Raw genomic sequence first — 21,027 nt, forward strand, 5'->3', positions numbered from 1 at the left:
TGAGGAAGGAAAATGCCTTTGTTTTAAAATTTCCTTCTTGATAATGTGTTCATGCTTGAAGAAAAAAACTGGAAAGGCACTCTTCAATGTCGATCGATATGCCTCAGTCCATGTTATTATGTAATTATAATAGTTGTACCAAGTTTGATTTAAATCCCTTCAGCTGTTCTCAAGCGTCACATTTTTTTAACCTGACATGACCTCTGACCTCTTGATGCTGAAATCTAATCAGTTCATCTTTACATCATTATCCATACTTATATCAAGTTTGGTCAAAATCCAATCACTGGTTTACGAGTTACCATGGAAACAATTTTCACCTAATATGACCTCTGACATTTTACCTTTGACCTCTTGACTCCAAAATCTAATCAGTTCATCTCTGCATCATTATAGTATCAAGTATCATTATATATCATTATAGTATCTGACAGTATCTGACACTTGTATCAAGTTTGCCTTCGATCCCTTCTGCCATTCTTTCGTTATCGCGCTAACGAAAACCTATCACGGACAGACAGCCAGACGGACAACCAAAAACATCATTCCTCCGGTGACTTCGTTGGTGGAGGCATAAAAATATTGCAAACACATTTTTTAATTTGCTGCTCAAAATCAAAGGTAAATTTGAAAAGGTTGAAGGATAAATATCAAGAATGTAATTTATTTGAAATGTGAGTTTACAATTTGTATATAAAAAGTTTTCAAAGGTAAAATTTTCCATCTTACAACATGTGATTAAAAAGACCTAACACAAGCCAAAATTACTACACATCTTCAATTGGAAGAATGAATCACAATTGTGAAAATTGTGGTTTCAAGTAAGTTGTAGAGTAAGAAGTTGAGGCACAGGTGTTTGCTCATAACTCAAGAAGATGGAACACTTTGTCTATCTGACACGTCTGCAAACCAGACAGCAGTATCACAACAAGACATTGTATCACCTCTCCTTGCATCTGTTTCACCAGTTTGCATGCTGCTTCCAAAGTGCCTGCACCATGAAAAGACAAGATAAGGGGAGTTTCACAGGTTATTCAAACAAAAGGTAACTAAGTACAAATAACATACTATGGAATACGAGGCTGAAAGCAAGTGTCAGTCTGCATCAGGAGAGATAATAAACATTTTGAAGGGCGAGAGCTTGAAACATCAATTCATATATTTTCAATTTATGTTTTAGTAGCCCTTGAAATATTTCGCTAATTAAAAGTAGCTCGCATTGAAAAAAGGTTGGTGACCCCTGGTTTAGAGGAAAGGTGCGAATGAGACCCTCACCCTGATGGGTCAAGAGGCCCATCGTTGATAGGTCTTCAAAATCATGATCATGCTTTTATGCATCTCAAGTAGATGAATTAGCAGTTCTTGGAGGAAAGCAAGAGAAAGATTGTCTAAGTCAGTATTGGAACTATTGTCCCACACTGAGGACCTCGCTTCCTCATTCTCGTGCCTTGCCTCATGCCCATCTGCCCAGCGCAGCTTGACCCAGTGATAGTGCAGCTCGTCCCCGCTTCAGTGCAGCTTGTGTCGGCAGATGACTTCTCGGCACGAACAGGGCAAACAGCTACCTTCTCACTCGGGTTCCCAGCTTATTCCAACAGCGCCAAACGGGTCTTGGGTCTCACCTTTTAAGCCTCCGGGTCTGGGTGGGGCCACAAGAGGGCAGAGTTCGAAAGAGCGTAGTTACCGGGAGGAAAGGCTGCACCGTGCCCTTCGACACAGTGTGACATGTCCTCATTGGCTACGTCTCACAACAGCTTCCATGTAGAGTGCATCCAGTTCCACCCAGAGTCCCTGAAGAAACCGCACTCCGAACCGCAGTCTTTGTTACCCGCCACCGAGCTTCCAGCACCATGGTACTTGCAATTGATTGGCCTTTTCCTTGCCTCCCTCACGCGGTCCTTGCCATCGCGCTTCCACCATTGGTCGTGGTTGTGTTTGAAACGTGTCATGTCGTGTGAAAGGTGCAAGAAGAAATGAAAGAAAGGGAGGAATTTGAAAGGATACAATTAATTCATGTGAATGGGTGGTTGTAAATAATGTAGGGTTTCGTAACCGGTAAGGGGTATGAAAAGTAATTACAAGGCAGCATGGTGAACATGGTTTGAAACAGGGTTTGAAAAACAATTCCAAGGTGAACAGAGTTTGAAAGCTATTTTGAGGCAGCACGGTTCATCGGGATTCAGGAGTGAAATCGGAGGGTAATTTAAAATGACTATGGGTCGATGAATTGATGGATTTGGAAGATGGATAGAGTGATTGGAAGACAGATAGAGAGAAGATTAAGAGTGGAAGAATTACTTGAAGGGGAAAGTCGAGTTAAACCCACACAACACATTTTTGACAACAGGCAGGGAATCGATCTAAGTACAGTACAGACACTAATGAAATAACTAATTCTGGAAGATCCTGCGTGTTCATGAACGCTCTCCGCAGGCTCCGGTTCTACAGCCATCACAATATGTTGTGATTTGATTAATATGCTTAAGACAGGCTGATGGGTGATACCTTTGTGAATTCCAAGGACTGCACATCTCACACTCATGAGCTATCAGTACGATTTTCATGCAAAATAATAACATCTATATGTTTACACTGAACAGTACCCAAAATGACACCATCATGACCAATACAAATTGCACAAAGACAAGACTAAAGGAGTAATGAAACAAGGCCTGAACTATTTTCAAGATTTATAAATGCAGTGAGAAACATTGCATCAAATTTGACCAAACATTACATCAAATAAGAGACCTCTTTTTTTTGTATACGTCGAGGCTCGTATGAGAGCTAACACACAATGCACAGCAAGGGAGCCACGAGACAAGGGGTGGGAGAGGGAAGGACAAAACAGTGGGGAACAGAGACATTAGGAGATCTGTGGAAGGGAGAGAGATGGGGCGGGGAACACGGGGTATACAAGATGGACACTACAGGGACTTTCAGGAAGGAAAGCAGGGAATTTGAAGGAGGTGGATTTGGGGTGGACAGTCTTTGATGAAAGAGCATTTCACATATATAGCTACAAAAATCTTTATGCTTACATCAAAGTTAAATAGAAAGGCCATAGCACCGGTGGTTTATTCCATTTAGGTCCGTTTGTTTGTCTGTCTGATTGTTTATTTGTCCACACGGAATGTGCTAACGTAGACCACAAACACCACCGAGTGGGAGCTCGTAGTAGACGTTATCTTTTTATTTCAACCGAATACCTTTATAAAGTACGAGCAGGGTGTGTTCACACATTGTGCAAGCATACGAAACGTGCTTCCCCGTTGTCTCGGGTTGCTCACCTGCATTTGATTTTTCATTTATTTATTTTCATTTAGGGATGCTTTCCGATGGTTCTGTGATTTTTTTTCCTGGTGTATCTGCTTCAATGTCCATCAGCACACAAAATTACCATGCTTCCCCATTTTCACAGGTCGCTCACCTGCATTTAAAAAAAAAATTCTACCATTTATTTATATTTTCATTTATGAATGTTGTTCGACGATTCTGTGATTTTTTTTCCCAGTGTACTGGCTTTGATTTCAATTGACACGCAAAATTTCAGCTTTCTACGTCACCCGGAAGGCACCAATCTTTAATATCGGTCAGTAAGTCAGTGATGAGAAAGAGCTTTATATATTAGACGTATATTTAGAATGCGAGTATGTCTGTGAAATATGTACTACAAAACAAAAAAAAAAACAAGTCCTGGCGAGGGTCTGCAATCTTTGATTGCTCTTTCTAGTTTTTATATTGCATTCACTATAATTATGGTGTATTATGACAATTACAGAATTGCAAAAATGCACAAATGCTTGTCACACGATCACAATTGTAAACAAGAACGGCATTCAGTAGCTCCACCAGGCTGAACAGTTTACATGTTGTATCCCACTGATGTGCCGGATCTGCATCAGTACCTGAACCAAAATAGAATCCGCTTTTCTCTTCACCTACCAAACTCATCCACCAAGTTTTGTCATAACTTGTCCACAACTTTTTGAAATATTGTACTAAATATCGTTTTTGGCCCTATCTCTTAATGGCGAATAATCATTTGGTAATTTTTAAAATCCTAGTATACGGAACTGCATCTGGTTCTTCATCAAAATCGAAACAGTTTATCCTTGTCAGACACCCAACCTGTCCATTATGTTTCCTTTGAATCTGTCCATAACTTTTTGAGATATCATGCTTACAGACAAAAAGACAGACAGGCAGACAAACTGGGGTGAAAACATAGTCTCCGTCCACCTTGGGTGGTGGAGGTTACTCGGGCCCCCTACTCAAGTGGGCTGTTAGTATAGTATAATTTCCTGTAATCATGGAAATAATGGGTGCCCCTTGATGGTACCCTTTTGTGTCTTTTCTTTCAGCTTGGGGTCTCAGAACACAGTATCTAAGGTTCTACATTATTTGTGATCAATAATAATCGATCATTTATTGGTGAGGTGACTAAGTACCCAAGATAGACGATTGTGCACTTTGGGGTACAAGTACCAAATTTGGCACACATGTTCAGGAACATATTTCAAATAAATCGAGATATCGAGGCATCTGGAATTTTTTCATTAAGAGGCACTTTTTCCACTTAATGAGCTTTCACTCTTTCTCCATAAGGATTGGAAATAAAACCATACAATCCACCTCTCTGGACAGCCACTGGAAGAGGTGCATCCCTGGAACACCATGCCTTCACAAATTGCTGTAACCTTTATGGGAAGATCATATCAGGAAGTTAGCATCAAACACTCGATACAATCTTGGTGGTCTGAACAGAGCCAAGGCCTTCCTGAGCTGCACTAAGCTCATCAGGTGTACAAGGCTGTACAAGGTTTAAAATTTGGAGCTCCATGGAGTATTTCCTTTCCACTCTGTGCTGCTGCTCCTGCTTCCCACCTACTCCATTTTAATGGAGAAAAGCAAGGCCTTCTGCACCATTGGAATCTCAAGACAGCAGGGAGACTTCCAGGGACTGTCACTTTCCCATCGTTGGAAAATTGGTAGCCTCTCTATTTTAAACCAGCTTTCATCTGGCATTGCTCCTCCTAACCTCTCATTCCTCTGCCCTCCCCAAGCCACCCCAGGTTGCACATATTCCTAAAGAAACCCTCACCTGCTCATTCTTCCAAAGTCCAAGTTGCCGACCTGCATTTATTGTCTCCTCCAAATTGCAAAATTGTCTCCCTAAATGGGCTGCTGCAAAGACACGGTTGGGCTGCTGTAGAGGAGCGAGCGGGCTGCTGCAGAGGTGTGGGCAGGTTGCAGAAGAGGTGCGGACAAGCTGTTATCGAGGCATGGATGGGCTGGTGCAGAAATACGGGCAGGCTACTGCGGTGGTGCAGGCAAGCTGCTTCAGAGGTACGGGCGAGCTGCTGCAGAGGTGTGGGCGAGCTGCTGCAGAGGTGTGGGCGGGCTGCTGCAGAGGTGTGGGCGGGCTGCTTCAGAGGTACAGGCGAGCTGCTGCAGAGGTATGGGCGGGCTGCAGCAGAGGTGAGGGCGGGCTGCTGCAGAGGTGCGGGTGGGCTGCTGCAGAGGCGCGGACGGGCTGCTGCAGAGGCGCGGACGGGCTGCTGCAGAGGCGTGGACGGGCTGCTGCAGAGGCGCGGACGGGCTGCTGCAGAGGCGCGGACGGGCTGCTGCAGAGGCGCGGACGGGCTGCTGCAGAGGCGCGGACGGGCTGCTTCAGAGGTATGGGCGAGCTGCTGCAAAGACACGGTTGGGCTGCTGTAGAGGAGCGAGCGGGCTACTGCAGACGCGCGGGCAGGTTGCAGAAGAGGTGCAGACGAGCTGTTATCGAGGGATGGGTGGGCTGGTGCAGAAATACGGGCAGGCGACTGCTGAGGTGCAGGCAGGCTGATTTAGAGGTATGGGCGAGCTGCTGCAGAGGTGCAGGCAGGATGCTGCAGAGGTGCGGGTGGGATGCTGCAGAGGGGTGAGCAGGTGACTGCAGAGGTGTGGGGGATGGGCTGTTGCAGAGGGGTGGGTGGGCTGCTGCAGATGCACGGACTGGCTACTGCAGAGTATGGTATGCGGGGTCCAACATTTCACTATTTTAGATGCAAGAGATGAATTAATTACGTCTTTATACTTTATTAAATACAAACATACCACTTGCATGTCTCAAAAATCCTGTGCAAAGCAGCTGTTTTTGGGTAAGCTATCAATAACACCTCTTGCAACTGGATGTGCGAGTGCATAATCTTAGGACTATTTCATTTGTTTCCTTCAAGTACTTGCTCCACCATGATCAATACAGTCACAATACTAGGAGGACACTTGGTAGAGCGCATACCTCCACCACGCTGATTAGTTTACATTTTGTATCTCACTGATAGGCCAGATCTGGATTCGGACCTGAACTAAAATTTATTGGGCTTGTTCTTGTCACCTTACCAACTCATCCACCAAGTTTCGTCTGAACCCGTCCATAATTTTTTTTAATTTTTATTGTGCTGCATATCGTTTCAATCCGATTACTCAATGTTGAAAAATCACTTTAAAATTCTCGGATCCAGATCCAGATTCGGATCTTCACCAAAATCGAATCATTTCTTCCTTGTTACGTCGCCAACCTGCACACCAAGTTTTGTCCGAATCCGTCCACAACTTTTTGAGATAGTTTGTTCACAAAGAAACAGACAGGGGTGAAAACATTACCTCCATTCCCCTTCGATGGCAGAGGTAATTAACCAGACTCATCACTCAGGCTGGGCGTGACCAGCCCACATGTGAGAAATGCAATGAATAATTATCAGAAATACCCTCAATATACCCATTACCTCCAGTAGCAATGATATCATCCACTATGACAACACGCTGGCCTGGCTGAATAGCATCTGCCTGGATCTCCATTTCATCCTGCATTTCAACAAGACCAGCACCACCACAATAAAATATAAACATCAACCTTTTAATAAAAATCAGGGAGAATCAAGAGTCTTGCCAACATTACATTCATACCTTTCCATATTCCAATGAGTAGCTGGCCAAGACCGTTGCACCAGGCAGCTTACCCTTCTTGCGAACTGGTACGAATCCCACACCAAGACGCTGTGCGAGTACCGGTCCAAACAAGAATCCCCTTGCCTCCAGTCCTGAAAGCAGCATTTGATGTAGTGAGGAAAATGGTGGCGGGGTGGTGGTTGTTGTTGGATGAAAGTTTTCTAATTTTCTGATGTGATCTCCAATTGGAAGTTCATTATGGCTTTTTATGGGCTGCTGAAGCAGTAAGGGGCCATCAACATATTATTCTGTCAGACCCCGACATTCGCGGGGGATACGGTCCTAAAAAATACCGTGAATGTCGATTCGGCGGATGTCGGGGCATTGTTTCAAAGGTTAAAGGGGGGATAGGTTCTCAGTAATTCGTAAGAGAAAATCAAAAATCCCATGAAAAACCGCGAATATGCACACGAAAAACAGTCAACATGTGGAGCACAGGACCGCGAATGTAGAAGCATGTCAGAAAAACCACAAATACACCCATGAAAACTTGAAAAAAAAAACGCGAATATATGAAGCACAGGGGCGCGAATGTACAAACAGGTCACATTTTATGAACCACGAATACGCAGTGTCTGCAAATAGCGAAACCGCGAATGTCGAGGTCCGACAGTATACACAAAAGTGCCAGCCTCCCAATGTATGAGTGCTTCCTCTTAGATATGAACACATCCATGGAACAAGAAAAGGATGGAAGAAGTATTTCCAAAAAATAACAACAGATTCATAGGTACTAACCACTGCCTCATATACTTACACACCAAATATGCAACAACGGGAAAAACCTGGAGCCAACCACATGTATGGACTGTACTGTATATCGCTCATAGATGGCTCCTTATGGAAATAGCAAGCAGGCGAGGATCCGGAAAATGAGAGGGGAATTGAGGTGGGGGTGGGGGGAGGAATATATTCTCGTACCCAAATGCCAATTTACAGTTTAGAGAACATGAACTCAAAATCTCATACCGCAATCGTTTAAAATATTGGAACACCAATGGATTATGATTAAAGAGGGAACCAATCATTAAAGATGATTCTCTGATACAAAAAAACTCATAATCACACCATATATAATTTGAGAAGTGTCTGTTTGACTTCTATGCATTCCTAAACAGCTGGATGGAATGAGTTGAAAACTGCTAGTTGTACCCGTAGTGTGCATTCGGGGGTTTTAGGTGATAAAACAAATTTAATATCCCCCAGCACGCAAATTATTTCTGTAAATGTACATCGTATAGTGCTGCTCCTCGTGTGAGTGGGTATTTCAAGGAATAATAAAATACACATTAGACATCATAGAAGTGGTGAACTAAACCATACGTAAGGATGGGCTCTTTTTTTTTGGTAGACATAGTCGAGGCTCGTGGATGAGCCAGTACACCAAACGGATCAGGACATAACAGACAAAAACAGGACACAAATCATGCATGCATGGGGTGGACGAGATGGATACAGAATGAAACTCCAAGGAGGAAATCTGGAAAATTGGAAGGAGGAGGGATTTGGGTGGGGTTAACGAGGGTAGAAAATGTCATGATTTTGCATTGGGGATGATCTGAGATGGTGGTCTTGCTAGTAGTACAAAATTAGCATCACAATTTTGGTTGGATGTTCATAAGTGAAGCATCCTCGTGGACATGGTGAACCCCCCCCCCACCCCCCCCAACCCCCTCCCCCACAAATTTTGTGGAGGAATAACAAAGTGCCACAACCATATCCTTAAACAGTAGTTGAGATACAATGTAGGTTGCATGAATGGTCCCCTTCGATTCGGGAATTTGGTGAAACGAGTGACTATGTCTTACTCAGTGGGAAGAAAGGCCTTATTACAGCAAATACAAAATATTTAAAAATCAGCAGTTCTGAATTAAAATTTCTCGAATGTTTAATTGCCTTGTTTTGAAAACAAAGTGGAATTGCGAAAGAGTCACATGAGAGAGGGGGAAGGTAGGGGAAGGACGGTTAAGGGCGAGGTTGATGCGCTTAGGTGGTTGTTACAAGCAACACGTTTACTTTTTAAAATCTGTTTTTTTCATTCTGTCTCTAATGCAGTGCAGGGATCTTGGTGTAGTTTAACAAGCACTCACTAGATATGTCACATACATTCCTTGGCAAGCAAAAAAATAAACAATTGAAAAATAAGAATGAAAGGTAGCAAACTGCATGCTGCACTGATCATGTTAGGGGAGCATACATGTCCCTTGAATTCAACGTAACAGTGCTAACAAGCACATTATCCCAACTTTTATTAAAGAGTAACTCGCAAAACATGCAGAGTTCAATGCTTCCAGAGCATCGGAGCTGCCAAAGCAGTCTCGAGGCAGTTTACCATCGCTTTTGTTTTTTCCCAGCCGTCGTCAGGACAAGAATTTGAGGGTACCAGAACACAATGGTCTACTCTTGTAAAAAAAAAAAGGACAATGGATCCTTATTGTCCACCAAAGAATGCTTGCAGATGGGACACCCTGCTTAATGTCCCTCCGAAAGACAGCCCTACCTGCAAAGCACCAGAATGACAGTTTATAATTGGGTGTCAGCAATCCAATCCAGTAGAATGAAGAGCTCAAAGAGAAGTAGGTTACCTTGGAGTTACCCAATCAAAACATTATTGTCAAGAACAAAGTGCAATGTTTGTTTGTAGAAGAGACATGATAAGTCCAAAGTCAGCTTTAGACTTTCTTTAACCTGAGAGCTTTGGAGTGCACTCACCCAGCAAGTTGTACAATCAAGAACAATTCAATAAAGGGATGCCCTAGTTACAAATTAGAGAATATCAGGAACACTCTTAAGTCATCTTGAATATTGAACAGTTTCAAAACAAAGAAAAAGTCAGGAGTGCAATATATTATTTAACTGTACAAGTTTTCTCTGTCTTTGAACCCTTTACAATCTAGGTGATGCAGATAGTGACAGTATCTTCACCAATAGGTCAAGAACGGTTGGTTCGACCAAGTAAATCTGGTTATTAAGTCGCAGTGGTGGTGCGTACCATTGCAAAGTTCCATTGATTTGGCTCTGGTTTTGTTTGAAGACAACACAAGACAGAATGAGAAACAAATTTAGGAAACATGATGATTGATTTGAATTTTACTTTGTTGTTTGTGTAAGTCACCAGTCACACCTTACAATGTATCAAGTCTATCCTTACCCATGACAAGGTCCACGGAGCCAAGTGTCTTGAGATGTTCAGCAAAAAGATCAATTACTGTTGAAAAAGCAACGGGATCAGCCAGGAGAGGACATATATCCCTGGAAGAACAGAGACCGACAACAAGAAAAATTACATTTGGTCCATTACGTTGAAAGACTACATTGTACTACCACTGTTGCACCGCTACCTGGGATTGTCATGGGGCGAGCCTATCAGATCGGCAATGGACAGGACGGTATGGAAATCTCTTATGTCTGCGGCAACCTTGCGACAGTGACATGCCTGATGATGATGATCAATATGTTGCTGCTGTCACCCCATTCCCCCATAAACCTCTCCCCATTCCAACATTCATATTTACCATTTAAGACACACTGATAAAACAATGCATGACTTACGGGAGGCTATCTTTATGATTTTCACTATGAAGGTCAGATGCACTTTGACAGATATTGAGAATGTTCATCTAATGGTGCCTCGCCAGGAGTTGGCTCTCTCTGCAACATCAGCTGTACTGTATTATAACTGAAAGATAAGCTGGGTCAAAGAGTACTCTTAAGTCCTTCCCCTCCCTGATCGTTTTAATCTCTCAGTTATTACACTCAACTCAACTGCTGCTTTCGTCTTCCATAGTGGACTACTTTACATGTATACAGTTTACCATTTACCACTTCATGGCTGCATTGACATCTTTCTGGAACGCTGCGGCATCTGTAGTATCATTGTCCACCACTCCGTGTAGTTCAAGGAACAGTGGCAGACCTACGAGTAAAACTCTGCTCTGGGTTATACCGCTTGTCACTGGTGTAGACTTTGATGTAACTCTGTTTACCACCACCCTCTGTGTGGGTCTGACAAATATCACTTTAAACCCATTTAAGCAGCTGTCCACCGATCCCCTATCACTCCGTTTATGTTTCAGGCGATGATGAGGGACACCATCAAACTCCTTTTTGGAGTTCAGACATAAGCAAGCAAGACTGTGACAAGTATCCAATGACTGTGACTACTGCACTAGAACTTCCAGAAGTTTAGTAGTGGAACAACAAGCACTCCTAAATCCGTGCTGGTCATTATTCGGAGATCACCCCCCCTCCCCTCCCCCCCCCCCCCCGAGTATTCATGAGTGCACGTCTGATGTTTCCCTCCATCAATTTATACACCACATATGTCAAACTAACTGGGCAGTAGTTTGCTGGATTGCACTTCTCCCCCCCCACCTTCCCCTTTCCCCTTTGTTGTCAGGACTGTGGTTCCGAAACATCCCTGAAGAGTTTATCAAGATCACCTTGAGGGGTTTACAAAATTTCCTGATGAGTCTCTCTGAATACCCACGAGTGCAATGCATCAGTACCTGGTGACTTGTGTATGTCTAATTTGGTCACGTGCTTGTCAATTTTCTACTCTGTAAATTCCACCTCATTGAGGACATATACATAATCTGTATTCTCCAACGACAATGTAAATAACAAGTCCTCAACTGTACACACTTGCAAAAAAACCGTGTGTCCCTGCTTTCTGTAGATCATTTCCCATCAAAACACGATCCTCCTGTCAACTTGGGAATTTTACTGAGATTTGCATTTAAAAAAAATATTTTTTACAGGATCGAAGGCTTGTGGTGGAGTTGCCGTCCACATCGACATACAGACGAATACACGAGACGCAACGCAGGACTGATAAACAAGACAAACACAGCCCCTTGTCTTGGGGAAATGACCACTTCCCAGGGTACTCTGGGTACCAGTGATGTCACAACAATGGCACCGCATTTCTCATCACACTCAGCGGGGCATTTCCTCAAGAGGAATTTTCTCCTTCCCCTGGATGCCAACCTATGGGGATTGTCCATGCTCTTATCCTTTAAAATGATGACCATCAAGCAAGCAAGCAAGCAAGCAAGCAAGCAAGCAAGCAGCGCATACCATTTTTAAGTCATTGGTATGACTCGGCTGGGGTTTGAACCATCAACATCCAGGACTAGAGAAGACGCTCTAACCATTACACCACTGAGTCTGGCCTTTTGACTGGTTTATAACATGACTCCAGAAGCTCCAAGTGTTCGCCTTCACCTCTCGTGCTCACTTGTTCTCAAAACTTGCTTTTGCTTGCCTAACGGTAGAAGTATTCATCACGTACTTCAACAAATTCCATCCAGTTCAATAAACTTCTGATCTTTTGTTGTCTATTCCACTTCCTGTGCTGAACCCGTATTACTTGCAGAGCAGCTGCAGCCAAACGCTGGTGTTTACCTTTCACGCTTTTCCTCTGCACTGGAACAAATTACTCAATGCAAACCATCATCGTACTTTCAAGCAAACCTCCATGCTTCTTCCCGTGCGGTATTCTGCATACAGTGCCCATAGAAAATCTACACCCCCTTCCTTTCAAAATTTTCACCAGTTTTTGCCTTGTAGCATGGAATTAAATTACATTGAATCAAACTTTTTCCACGTTTATTTACACATCGTAACCCACAACTTCCATGTGTAAAACAAATTCTACAAATTACAGAAAACTAATTTAAAATACAAAACTAGAATATCTTGATTGGATAAGTGTTCACCCCCCTTTATAATAGCAATTGTAAATTATCTCAGGTGTAACCAATCACTTTCAAAATCACGCACCAAGTTCATTGACCTCCACCTGGGTTAAATTGTAGTGATTCTGATTATTTCAGAATAAAATCAGCTGTTCCTGTAGGTTTCCTCTCCTGGGTAGTACATTTTACAGCAAAGACTCAACCATGAGCACCAAGGAGCTTTCAAAAGACCTCCAGGATAAACTTGTGGAAAGGTACAGATCAGTGGATGGGAATAAAAATATTTCAAAGGACTTGAATATCCTTTGAAGCACAGTCAAGACAATCATTAAGAAGTGCAAGGCTTATGGTTCCACCAAGACACTACCCAGATCAGGCTGTTCCTCCAAACTGGATAACCAAGCAAGGAAGTGTCTCATCAGAGGTCAATGACAGTTTTTGTAGAGTTACATGCCTTTATGGCAAAGACTGGTCACTGTGTGTGCAGATGACAACAATATCCCAAGCACTCCACAAGTCTGGCCTGTACAGTAGGGTGGAAAGAAAGAAGCCATTACTCAAAAAACCCCACTTTGAGTTCCATTTGAGGTTTGCAAAAAACCATTCCAGAGATTCTGAAGCCGTGTGGCAAAAGGTTTTGTAGTCTGATGAAACCAAGATGGAATTTTTTGGCCGAAATGCAAAACGTTACGTTTGACGCAAACAAAACACAGCGCATCACACAAAGAAGACCATTCCTACTGTGAAGCATGGCTGTGGCAACATCATGTTATGGGGATGTTTCTCATCAGCAGGGACTGTGCCATTTGTTGGGATAGAAGGGAATATGGATGGCGCAACACACAGAAAAATCCGAGAGGAAAACTTTCTGCCCTCTGCAATAAAACTGAAATTGGGACGGAAGTTCACCTTTCAGTATGGCAGTGACCCAAAGCACACAGCCAAAGCTACACTGGAGTGGCTAAGAAACAAAATTACATGTCCTTGAGTGGCCCAGTCAGAGTCCTGATCTAAATCCTATCAAAAATCTGTGACATGACTTGAAGATTGCTGTCCATCAACGCGACCCATGCAACTTGACTGAGCTTGAACAGTTTTGTACAGAACAACGGGGAAGGATTGCCCAATCAAGGTGTTCAAAGTTGGTTAGAGACCTATCCCAACAGGCTCACAGCTGTAATTGCTGTCAAAGGTGCTTCCACCAAGTATTAACTCAGAGGGGTGGACACTTATCAAACCAAAACCAAGGACACTTACCAACCAAGATATTCTAGTTTTGTATTTTTAATTAACTATCTGAAATTTGTTAGGGTTTGTTTTTCACTTGTAAGTTGTGGGTTACGACGTGTAAATAAAGGTGGAAAAAGTCTGATTTAATGAAATTTAATTCCAGGCTACAAGGCAATAAAAGGTGAAAACTTTTTATAGGCACTGTATTTTCATCCCAGTCAACTACACTTACTTTCTTACTCTTGCTCTCGTAATCTCCACGCTTGTAACTCCTACATTATAGTTTATCCTGCTGCATCTGGCATAAAACATCCAACTCAAAGTACAACGTCATACGGTCACTTCTTCCAGCCGGTGGACATGGAATCACATTCAATGTCAATTCCTCTTCATTTGATAATCCGAAGTCCACCAAGCTCGGCTCTTGTCCATTACAAATCAGTGTGGGTTCACTGACATACCAACACACAAAAAAAACAAGTCATTTACATAGTCCAAGCACAAACTTCAGTTTCTATCATCAGTATGGTGTCACAGGTTTGTTGTAATTGCATCAGAATGGCATATTTATTTGTGGTAATCTACATATAGTTCAGATACTTTTTTGCAACAATAAACACAAGTCAGCATTGTTCATTGGCAGGATGGCTTTAAGGCCGAAGTCACATTTGCTCTACGGCGAGGATATGGCGGCCGTACGCCCTCTGAATTGACAGAAACGTGCGGCGGCTGCAGTTTCTGCGGTGGCCTCAGGGTGGCCCTACGCCGTTTGGCTATCTTTTACAGGCCGTAGGGGTCGCCGTGGAATTATAACGCGGAGTTATAACTTTTTTCATTTCTGCGTTCGCCGTAGCAATTCGACAAGCCGAAAAAAAAACTCGTAGAAAAAAAAAATTAACCCACTCGTTACCGTCCGTCTGGCCGCATGTTTGCCTTAGGGCCCCCCTGTGGTCGCCTTGCGGACACCTTGAGGCTACCTTGCGTCTGCTTGAAAATTCTATGGCCGCCGCAGGGCCCCCTTAAGGTCACCGTGCGACATCAAATCAAAGACCGTACGGCACCCCCACGTTTTCGGTCTCCACAATTTATAAATACGCCGTGCGGCTCCCCGAAAAATAAAAACATATGTGACTGCTAGATTGTGTGACCGTGGAAATACTGCGGCCGCCGTATAATTGCTAGTGGCCATAGATTTTTTAGACCCCACGGCCGCCGTGGCAAATGTGACTTAGGCCTAAGATACGTATACTCACCTCTAAGCTGTTTAGCCTGGGTTTGAATCCCGACCCAGCTATAAACGGTCATCCTGATGTTCCGCATCCAGGGCGATTCATAAATGCGTGTGCCATCCCTCGGATGAACCTAAAACTGGGTGTCTGGCCTACCGTCATGAGTTGGTGGAATCACAATCCCAAAGTGTCCTTAGTAAAGATTAGGCGAGCTGTAGACGAGTTATCACCAGCATCCTGAACAAATTCCAAATTCCTGCCCGAACCTACAGAGAGCAATGCATCAGCGGCACGACCATGCCCTAAGCCAATGACGCTACCCCAGAGCCCTGTGCCGCATACGTAAGAAAGAACAATCGTTCATGGTAAAGCTTCGACATATGCAACAGAACAATTATTTGTGATGCTGTCAAAGTAGGACAGAACAATTGTGTGTGCAACATGTTCTGCCGAAGCAGTTTCCTTGGTTTAGGTTACAATCCTGGAGGGGTCACCACGACTCCCCGGAGGGTGAGGGCATTTGGAATGTGTTCAGGGTGCCGGCGATAACTTGCCAACTCTTCTGAAAAAAAAAACACACCGTGGGATCATAAAGATGCAGTAATGCCAGGAGACAGGACGGCGAGTTTGACATTCAACAGAATGACGACACACACCTTGATGCCTCATCCTCCCTGCGAAACACCAGGACGGCGGTTTATAGCTGGGTAGAGATTTTTAACTCAGCCTAGACGGCTGCAGGTAACCCAACCAGCCTTCCATGCAATTATAGCGAACGTAGTGAGCTTCATACTTAACGCGTGCACATGAGAGAATAGGAAACAACAACAACAACACAATACCCTGGCAATTTGGAATCTGTGTCGTTGTCAATGACCCTTTTGCTTCCGGTTTTTTTTTTGCTTCCGGTTTTTGTCATGGGGAATGATGCATGCCGGGAGATAAAGGCATTGTCGGAGACATGAAAAACCCAAATATCAGACATGGTGTATATTTCCTCCACTGATTTTAAAAACGATATCTCCCGCATCATCAAAAAATAATTTTTAATTGTGATTTACGTTATTTGATCGCTGATCCCAAATCCAGGCCGAAGTAACCGGAAATTGCATATACAGTTGTGAACAAGTTATAGGTAGTCAGAAGCGAATGTAAGAAGAATTCTATGTTCGCTTCTAGTATTTTTTTTTTTTTAGATGAGATCCTGTTCTAGGCGGTGTAGTTGTCGTTGTGAAGGTAATGTTGAGGAATTTTTTTTTTTCAGATGAGATCCTGTTCTAGACGGTGTAGTTGTTGTTGTGAAGGTGATGTTGAGGTATAATGTTGAGGTAATATTAATTTTTTTGGATGAGGTCCTGTTCTAGGCGGTGTAGTTGTTGTTGTGAAGGTAATGTTGAGGTATAATGTTGAGGTAATATTAATTTTTTTAGATGAGATCCTGTTCTAGGCGGTGTAGCTGTCGTTGTGAAGGTAATGTTGAGGTAATATTAATTTTTTTGGATGAGATCCTGTTCTAGGCGGTGTAGTTGTCGTTGTGAAGGTAATGTTGAGGATTTTTTTTTTCAGATGAGATCCTGTTCTTGACGGTGTAATTGTTGTTGTGAAGGTAATGTTGAGGTATAATGTTGAGGTAATATTAATTTTTTTAGATGAGATCCTGTTCTAGGCAGTGTAGTTGTCATTGTGAAGGTAATGTTGAGGTATAATGTTGAGGTAATATTAATTTTTTTGGATGAGGTCCTGTTCTAGGCGGTGTAGTTGTTGTTGTGAAGTTAATGTTGAGGTATAATGTTGAGGTAATATTAATTTTTTTAGATGAGATCCTGTTCTAGGCGGTGTAGTTGTCGTTGTGAAGGTAATGTTGAGGTAATATTAATTTTTTTGGATGAGATCCTGTTCTAGGCGGTGTAGTTGTCGTTGTGAAGGTCATGTTGAGGATTTTTTTTTTCAGATGAGATCCTGTTCTTGACGGTGTAATTGTTGTTGTGAAGGTAATGTTGAGGTATAATGTTGAGGTAATATTAATTTTTTTAGATGAGATCCTGTTCTAGGCAGTGTAGTTGTCATTGTGAAGGTAATGTTGAGGTATAATGTTGAGGTAATATTAATTTTTTTGGATGAGGTCCTGTTCTAGGCGGTGTAGTTGTTGTTGTGAAGTTAATGTTGAGGTATAATGTTGAGGTAATATTAATTTTTTATATGAGATCCTGTTCCAGCGGTGTAGTTGTCGTTGTGAAGGTAATGTTGAGGTAATATTAATTTTTTTGGATGAGATCCTGTTCTAGGCGGTGTAGTTGTCGTTGTGAAGGTCATGTTGAGGATTTTTTTTTTCAGATGAGATCCTGTTCTTGACGGTGTAATTGTTGTTGTGAAGGTAATGTTGAGGTATAATGTTGAGGTATTATTAATTTTTTTAGATGAGATCCTGTTCTAGGCAGTGTAGTTGTCATTGTGAAGGTAATGTTGAGGTATAATGTTGAGGTGATATAAATTTTTTTGGATGAGGTCCTGTTCTAGGCGGTGTAGTTGTTGTTGTGAAGGTAATGTTGAGGTATAATGTTGAGGTAATATTAATTTTTTTCAGATGAGATCCTGTTCTTGACAGTGTAATTGTTGTTGTGAAGGTAATGTTGAGGTATAATGTTGAGGTAATATTAATTTTTTTAGATGAGATCCTGTTCTAGGCAGTGTAGTTGTCATTGTGAAGGTAATGTTGAGGTATAATGTTGAGGTAATATTAATTTTTTTTAGATGAGATCCTGTTCTAGGCGGTGTAGTTGTCGTTGTGAAGGTAATGTTGAGAAATTTTTTTTCAGATGAGATCCTGTTCTAGGCGGTGTAGTTGTTGTTGTGAAGGTCATGTTGAGGTATAATGTTGAGGTAATGTTTATTTTTTTGGATGAGGTCCTGTTCTAGGCGGTGTAGTTGTTGTTGTGAAGGTAATGTTGAGGTATAATGTTGAGGTAATATTAATTTTTTTCGATGAGATCCTGTTCTAGGAGGTGTAGTTGTCGTTGTGAAGGTAATGTTGAGAAATTTTTTTTCAGATGAGATCCTGTTCTCGGCGGTGTAGTTGTTGTTGTGAAGGTCATGTTGAGGTATAATGTTGAGGTAATATTTATTTTTTTGGATGAGGTCCTGTTCTAGGCGGTGTAGTTGTTGTTGTGAAGGTAATGTTGAGGTAATATTAATTTTTTTCGATGAAATCCTGTTCTAGGAGGTGTAGTTGTCGTTGTGAAGGTAATGTTGAGGTATAATGTTGAGAATTTTTTTTTTAGATGAGATCCTGTTCTAGGCGGTGTAATTGTAAAGGTAATGTTGAGGTAATATTTATTTTTTTAGATGAGATCCTGTTCTGGGTGGTGTAGTTGTAGTTGTGAAGGTAATGTTGAGGTTATATTAATTTTTTTAGATGAGATCCTGTTCTAGGCGGTGTAGTTGTAGTTGTGAAGGTAATGTTGAAGTAATATTTATTTTTTCAGATGAAATCCTGTTCTAGGCGGTGTAGTTGTAGTTGTGAAGGTAATGTTGAGGTAATATTAATTTTTTTAGATGAGATCCTGTTCTCGGCGGTGTAGTTGTAGTTGTGAAGGTAATATTGAGGTAATATGCAGTAGTGTTATCACGGTTATAGAAATGCACAAATAATTAATTTGATTTATAGTATACCCAATCACACCTTTATGACTAAAAAATTAACAACAAAACTCGAGAGTAAATACTCTAGCAGTTTTAAGCCTCCCTAATTTTATAATAAAGATATCTCCCGCATCATCAAAAAATAATTTTCAATCGTGATTTACATTATTTGATCGCTGATCCTGAATCCAAGCCGAAGTAACCGGAAATTGCAGCATCGAATGTCAGAAGAATTCTACGTTCGCTTCTCGGCTTTGCCTATTCCATATTAACGATGAAGAAAACAACATTTAAGAAGACTGGGAGGGGGAGGAAGCGATGGGAGTTCAGTTTTATTGGAGGAATAAAACTTATCAATGACTTTAAAATCACAAAGTGTGGTGAATTGAAGGTCGTGACGCGCGATCACATGTCGCGCGGCTCGTGCACGGGATAGATAAAGCCGAGATTCCGCGCGGTCGGGGGGGATTGTCCCTGGGGCATTGTCATTTACGGCGGCGGTCCACTTGGTGCTCGTTAAATGGTGAGAATTGAGAGTATACCGGAATCCGCGCTAATTGCTGATTTATTTTGCGGTGATCTACTGCACATGTATACATTGCTACATATGTACTCCTAGCTGCACCTGTATCCCCTGATGTGCCCGTAGAAGCGGCTTCAATCAAGTGGAATAAAGCCTACACTCTGAAGGTTCTTCTCTCGCTTTCGTTACACAAAGCAATCATACTCGCACCCCTTGGGACGTGCACACCTTTACAGAGGTCACAAACAGGTATTTTAAACTCGACGACTCTTACTTATAAAGGATTCCCTGTTTGGGGAAGTCGAGAACATCTCGGATTCGCCGAGAAATCAAACGCAGCTTCGAGTCTCTGTCAATCATTTCTGACCGCACGGGTGTTGCCTGCTCGTGGACAGCCATGGAGATCAGGGTAATGGGTCATGGGTCAACTTTGCAGGGACTTCCGGTTAGCGACGGTCGCCGCCATTTTTGCGCGGTGAAAACAGCTCCATAGCAACGAGTTGAACGCCGTTGATTTTTGTGATGCTGTTGGTAATTTTTGTTGAGTTTTCCGCCAAAACGTCGTTCAATAATCAGGGAAATCTTAGTAACGACGCGGGAAAAGGTAAACATGATGATAAGGTGAAGCTTGATGCGATTGGGCAACAGGTCGGCCCTTTCTGCCGACGTGAGTCGGTGACGTTGACGATCCCACGGTATCCTTCGCGAATAGTATGTGTGCGAGCTATCGCCGGAACATTGAACAAATCACAAATTCTTGCCCGAAATCACCTTGGTCGAACGTCAGGCCTGGCCGGCCGGTTCGTGAAAGACTTGGGTCAAAACAACCCCCGGCCGCCCCCACAGGAGCCTGCGAGTAGTGTGGGTGTTAAAGACGAAGAATAAAAGTTTGAAGACAATCTTTGTGTTGTGTGTGCCTGTAGTTGCGAAAACAACAACCTAATTTTGCGCCAAATTTTGAGAGGGTACTGTTAAAACAACAACAACCACTCATTTTTAGCAACCCGCGGGGTTAAAATTATTAATATTAAGATGTGAATTATTATTTACTTTAACGTTACCCTTGTACAGAGTATGGAAAATAAATGTCTCATTCATTCAAAAATAAAAATAACAAACGTCTGAATGTGTTATTTATCTCGGATTGGTCATGGATAAATATACGGGTTTGATATTTCTCTCTCAGGAAGGAAAATCCCCCTTGGAATCATTTTAAGGTACTGAACTCGAGGTGAAAATTTAACTAAAATAAAAGCAAAGTCCGAACACATCTCACGTGTTTTCATCTGATTCCTCAGACGTTTCGAAGAAGAAGCGACATTTCCCGCGCGCGAAGTACTTCGGTGTGAGGAGAGTGAGGAGAGTGAGGAGAGTGAGGAGAGTGAGGAGAGTGAGGCGATTCCAAGTGAGTATCATAATGAGTTTGCTGTGTAATGAATTTTTACCCGATTTTAGGTTTTCCTCACAGACGACGCTGTTAAACGTTATAATCTGAGAGGAAGGTTTCAAACAAGGCCTCATTTTTGAGATCGTTTCACCCTTTGTGTGGACAAGGTTTGACACTTGTCCATGATGTGGAAGGTTTAGGGTCTCTGGAGTATTTAAGACCGGATGTAAGTATTCACTGTATTAGCTGTGGTGGAGTCTGCGGGCCTACGGGGAAGGGCATGGTGGTGTGGGAGTGGTCGGAGTGGTCATGGGCGGCGCGCACTCC

At 42.5% G+C, this 21,027-nt stretch overlaps 2 protein-coding genes across 3 annotated transcripts in view; one reads left to right on the forward strand and one right to left on the reverse strand.

The window, feature by feature from the left end:
- Positions 1 to 636: 636 nt before the first annotated feature.
- LOC147020224 (adenine phosphoribosyltransferase-like) lies at positions 637 to 20,744 on the reverse strand. 2 transcript variants are annotated; one of them, XM_085895406.1, is made up of 5 exons: positions 20,590 to 20,744; positions 10,145 to 10,245; positions 6,952 to 7,085; positions 6,771 to 6,849; positions 637 to 991 (listed from the first exon to the last, which is right to left on the reverse strand). In XM_085895406.1, exons 1-5 carry the CDS (start codon positions 20,727 to 20,729, stop codon positions 861 to 863), a joined length of 585 nt encoding a protein of 194 aa, XP_085751532.1. In that variant the 5' UTR covers positions 20,730 to 20,744; the 3' UTR covers positions 637 to 860. The 2 variants fall into 2 exon arrangements, with proteins under 2 accessions (XP_085751532.1, XP_085751533.1); XM_085895407.1 differs by lacking the exon at positions 20,590 to 20,744 and adding an exon at positions 19,588 to 19,745.
- GMPR2 (guanosine monophosphate reductase 2) overlaps positions 20,612 to 21,027 on the forward strand; it is a 50,191-nt gene continuing 49,775 nt past the window's right edge. Inside the window, exon 1 of the mRNA XM_085895404.1 lies at positions 20,612 to 20,718. The gene's annotated coding sequence lies outside the window, so the exon portion shown is untranslated. The remainder of the gene's footprint in view (positions 20,719 to 21,027) is intronic.

This window comes from Eptatretus burgeri, chromosome 9, assembly GCF_056783735.1.
Source record: "Eptatretus burgeri isolate ZD-2024b chromosome 9, Ebu_testis_v1, whole genome shotgun sequence".
NCBI classification, from domain to species: Eukaryota; Metazoa; Chordata; class Myxini; order Myxiniformes; family Myxinidae; genus Eptatretus; species Eptatretus burgeri.

Coding starts and splice junctions, on each gene's coding strand:
- LOC147020224 (XM_085895406.1), bottom strand. CDS start 20,729: ATGATACTCACTTGGAATCGCCTCACTCTCCTCACTCTCCTCACTCTC. Junction 10,246..20,589: donor GAGGAATCAGATGAAAACAC/GTGAGATGTGTT, acceptor CTGTTCTTCCAG/GGATATATGTCCTCTCCTGG. Junction 992..6,770: donor TGATATCATTGCTACTGGAG/GTAATGGGTATA, acceptor TTCATGGTGCAG/GCACTTTGGAAGCAGCATGC.